Source organism: Malus domestica, chromosome 15 (assembly GCF_042453785.1).
Source record: "Malus domestica chromosome 15, GDT2T_hap1".
In the NCBI taxonomy this organism is placed as follows: Eukaryota; Viridiplantae; Streptophyta; class Magnoliopsida; order Rosales; family Rosaceae; genus Malus; species Malus domestica.
This window is the reverse complement of record NC_091675.1, coordinates 32,010,297-32,013,663: the sequence shown is the minus strand read 5'-3', so window position 1 is coordinate 32,013,663 and position 3,367 is coordinate 32,010,297. Positions and strand designations below refer to the sequence as shown.

General features: G+C 43.7%; 1 protein-coding gene across 1 annotated transcript; it reads right to left on the bottom strand.

Moving 5' to 3' along the window:
• Nucleotides 1-1,011: 1,011 nt before the first annotated feature.
• LOC139191859 (transcription factor bHLH79-like) lies at nt 1,012-1,377 on the bottom strand. Its single transcript, XM_070812889.1, has one exon. It carries the CDS (start codon nt 1,375-1,377, stop codon nt 1,012-1,014), a length of 366 nt encoding a protein of 121 aa, XP_070668990.1.
• Between the last annotated feature and the right edge of the window lie 1,990 nt (nt 1,378-3,367).

Here is a 3,367-nt window from a genome sequence, read left to right as displayed (position 1 = left end):
TACTGGGCTTACTTTTGATCACCTGGTTGGTTGTCATAACGGTAGGTTGCCGAATAATTGTGGAGTACTGGGCATACTTTTGATCACCTGGCTAGTGGTAATTATGGCAGGTTGTCGAATAATTGTGGAGTATTGAGCGTATTTTTGATCGCCTGGTTGTAGCTATTTTGGGCTCATGGGCCTTCGCCCTCCATACAACATTCCAGCCCATTTATTTTGGGCTTTTTCGTTTTTTTTTTTTGTACCCTCTGATGAGGTTTTTACAAATATCTTCAAAAGATACGAAAAATAAATTACATCATGGGGTGTTTATTCCTTGCTTCGCAGTGTCCCCATGTGCCTCTCTTTTGCTTTCTCTGTATTTTTCATTCTTTTGGCAGATGACAGACAAGGGAATAATGCCATTTCCTTTTTTTTTCGCTTTTGCTTTCGTTTTCTCTTTTCTTTTCGGCTTTTGTTTCTGCTTTTTGCTTTGGATATGTCTCTTGATGACATGATTAAGGGCAACAGGGGTAATCGTGACAGAAACAGAAAACATCGTGGTAAGGTTCTGGTGGCCTCGGTGGAGCACGTGGCTCCTTTAATGCTGAAGGGATGGCCTAGTTGCTTTCGTCCTGGTTGCTTTTCTTTTGCTTTTTCTCCTGTCACTAATCCCACTGCCAACGCTATTGAAATCGCGCACTCTTTGATGGAGAATGACTTCCCTTTCTGTTAGTTGTGGATCTGGCATTGAATAGGGAGTGGTTGTGGATGTAGATTCGGTAACTGGAGTGCGTCACAGGTGATTACTCCTCCGTTGAGGACGCCTGATCTCTGTCGAGTAGCAGGGGAGGAGTTTTTTTCTCAAACCCTGTAAATGTGCATATGCTTCTTGACGAATGTCATCTGCAGCTCTAAACTGATAAAGTATTTCGTTCAGCATATTATTTTCTTCATTAAATTTCTTCTTAGCAATTTGAGTGACTGCCTCTGCTTTGAGAAGATTTTCTCTGAGTAGATCCTTTTCCTTCCTCATAACCTTTGAGCTCTGTTCAACATGGTCATTCTGCTGCCATCATCTGAGGTTGCCCAGAAGGCTCTTTTCGAGCGGAAACCACGGGCCGCTTGAGTTGCGAGCTTATAAAAACTTCGTCTCTGGACCTCTTCATCTCCATTGTCACCGCCTTGCTCCGTCACAGTTGATTCCTTAAACGACCCATCTCTGTTCACAAAGCTATCTCCAAGCTCACCCAAACTCTGACCCAAGTTACCCACTCGGAGCCCCAATCCGCCACCGCTACCACCAGGCTCGCCGCTGAAGGACCAAATCTCTGCCAGGCTGTATGATGCTAGGTTAGCTACTGAGGAGGAAGACTCGTTGATCAGTGGAGGATCCATTTTCTCAACACCCCGAACTCATTCGACCCAAACCCGAATCTAAAATCGAAACTTGAGATACCAACCGAGAAAGAGAATAGTCTGCTGGGCTTGAAATAGGAGTAGCTTTTTCGACAACGGTTTTGAATTAGGCGACTTAGTTGAAATCACTGAAATGGGAGAACGACTCACTAAGCTCGTCGAAGAACGACTCTAACGCCGAAACTTGACTGCCGCGACAGCAACAACTCTGATGCCGGAACCTCCGTCTCCAGAACGTCCCACAAAATCCCGTTCTGGGTTGACGTCGTGGTGGGGTCGTCATGAATGGAGGTGGTAATGGGTGAAAGCATATCAATGGCGTCCATTAATATAGTAGATGAGTACCTGGCCTAAGGTAATTTGGGAGTAACCTTCCGGTGAGGGGTCCAGGACGACTCCACGGATGTCTTTCTCAACTCGAACGCTGCCTTATTGACATAAAGCCACATCTCTCCTCTGCAGTTTGTTTGTTTCTATCATCTTTCTGTCATGTTTTTTTGTCGGGCATCTTTCTGTCATGTTGTGGTTGTGAGCATAGGCCTACAATGGCATCAATCTCAGTGCGTATATTTTTTTTTTCTGACATCTTTCCTCTTCAGTGCTCAATGAAGCCACTGAGATTTATGACTTGTGGCTGTGACTTATGGTCTTTGATGGACTCGACGAAGTCGACGTAGCCAGTAAGGTGATGGTCTTTGTTCCACTCCCCAAGCAAACGTTCGAGGATGAGAGTGGTTTTACCGACACCTCTAGGGCTGTGGAGGATCAGAGGCTGAGGGACGCGGTGGTGCTGGGCGTGGTTGTTGAGCACAGTTTCTAGCAAAGGCCAGAGGATGATCTTCCATAGTTTGTTCACCATTTTCTGAGATTTTGTGAAGCTCGCTCACTATGTGTTGATCGTGGTGTGCTGGGAAATCTGCGAAGTTTTTCTGGGTCTTTGTGATTTTGCAGATTCACAGTGGTGAAGTTTGATGAAAAAAAATGAAAGAAAACCGACATAGTTTTTTGTGTCGATTCCCATATACAGCGCCAAATGTTGATGCACAAAACCAGAGGTTTTGGAACAACGTAAATCCGATTGTGAATCATGCAAGAAAGTAAATAACACAAGATGTATCGTGGTTCACCCCAAGGTTTGGGCTACGTCCACACTGATATTGTATTTCTGAGGGGGAAAGAGAGAGCCTCTGTAATGAATCTGAGAGGCTCTGAAAGTGAGAGCTTGAGGGGGTGAGGAGCCTTAGGAATTGGCCTCCTCCATTTGTGAGGGTGAGGAGTCCTTTTATAGAATAAGAGCTCCTTACTTATTACATATTTGCCCCTTCCTTTATCACATAATTACATTTAAGTCCCCCGAGTATTTGTATGAGATCTAAATACAAAGGCCCTAAATATGGTATAAACAACAATAAATAGTGATTAACAATAAGATTTGCCCTTCATTAAACATATAATAGTTTAACACAATAAGTATTCCAAAAGCTATTACATCAAATGAGTGGCTTTGTGGGCATACTTCCAACACACTGAGCAGGCGCACATTTCATGGAGCAGATCACCTCCGGAAAAAATACACGGCATGGGAAAAGTAAATCCCAACACAAAGTAATACAAATAGAATTTGATAGACCTTTTCCTAGCAGTGGCACCCTTGCCGCACGGTTCATGGCCGCTATCATCATTCACCCGCTTGACGTGAACCCCTGACAGAATCACATTCTTGTACGTCTCAAGAAAATCTCGAAACAACTCATCGGAATTGATCTTGACATGTGCAACCTTGAGGTAGCCCACCTTGCCAAAAAAACCACCTTAACGGTACAACGATGAAGGGTATTCGTCACTTTTGTGATCGGAGGAAGACATCTCAAAATCCCTGCAAAAAGTATGAAGAAAAATATTTAGAAGGTAGCTCGCAAAAAAAAAATATATATACATATATATACGCAAATAAGATGACAGCAGATTC

Excerpts from the sequence above, each read along its gene's own strand:
- LOC139191859 (XM_070812889.1), bottom strand. The coding sequence starts at position 1,377 with ATGGATCCTCCACTGATCAACGAGTCTTCCTCCTCAGTAGCTAACCTA.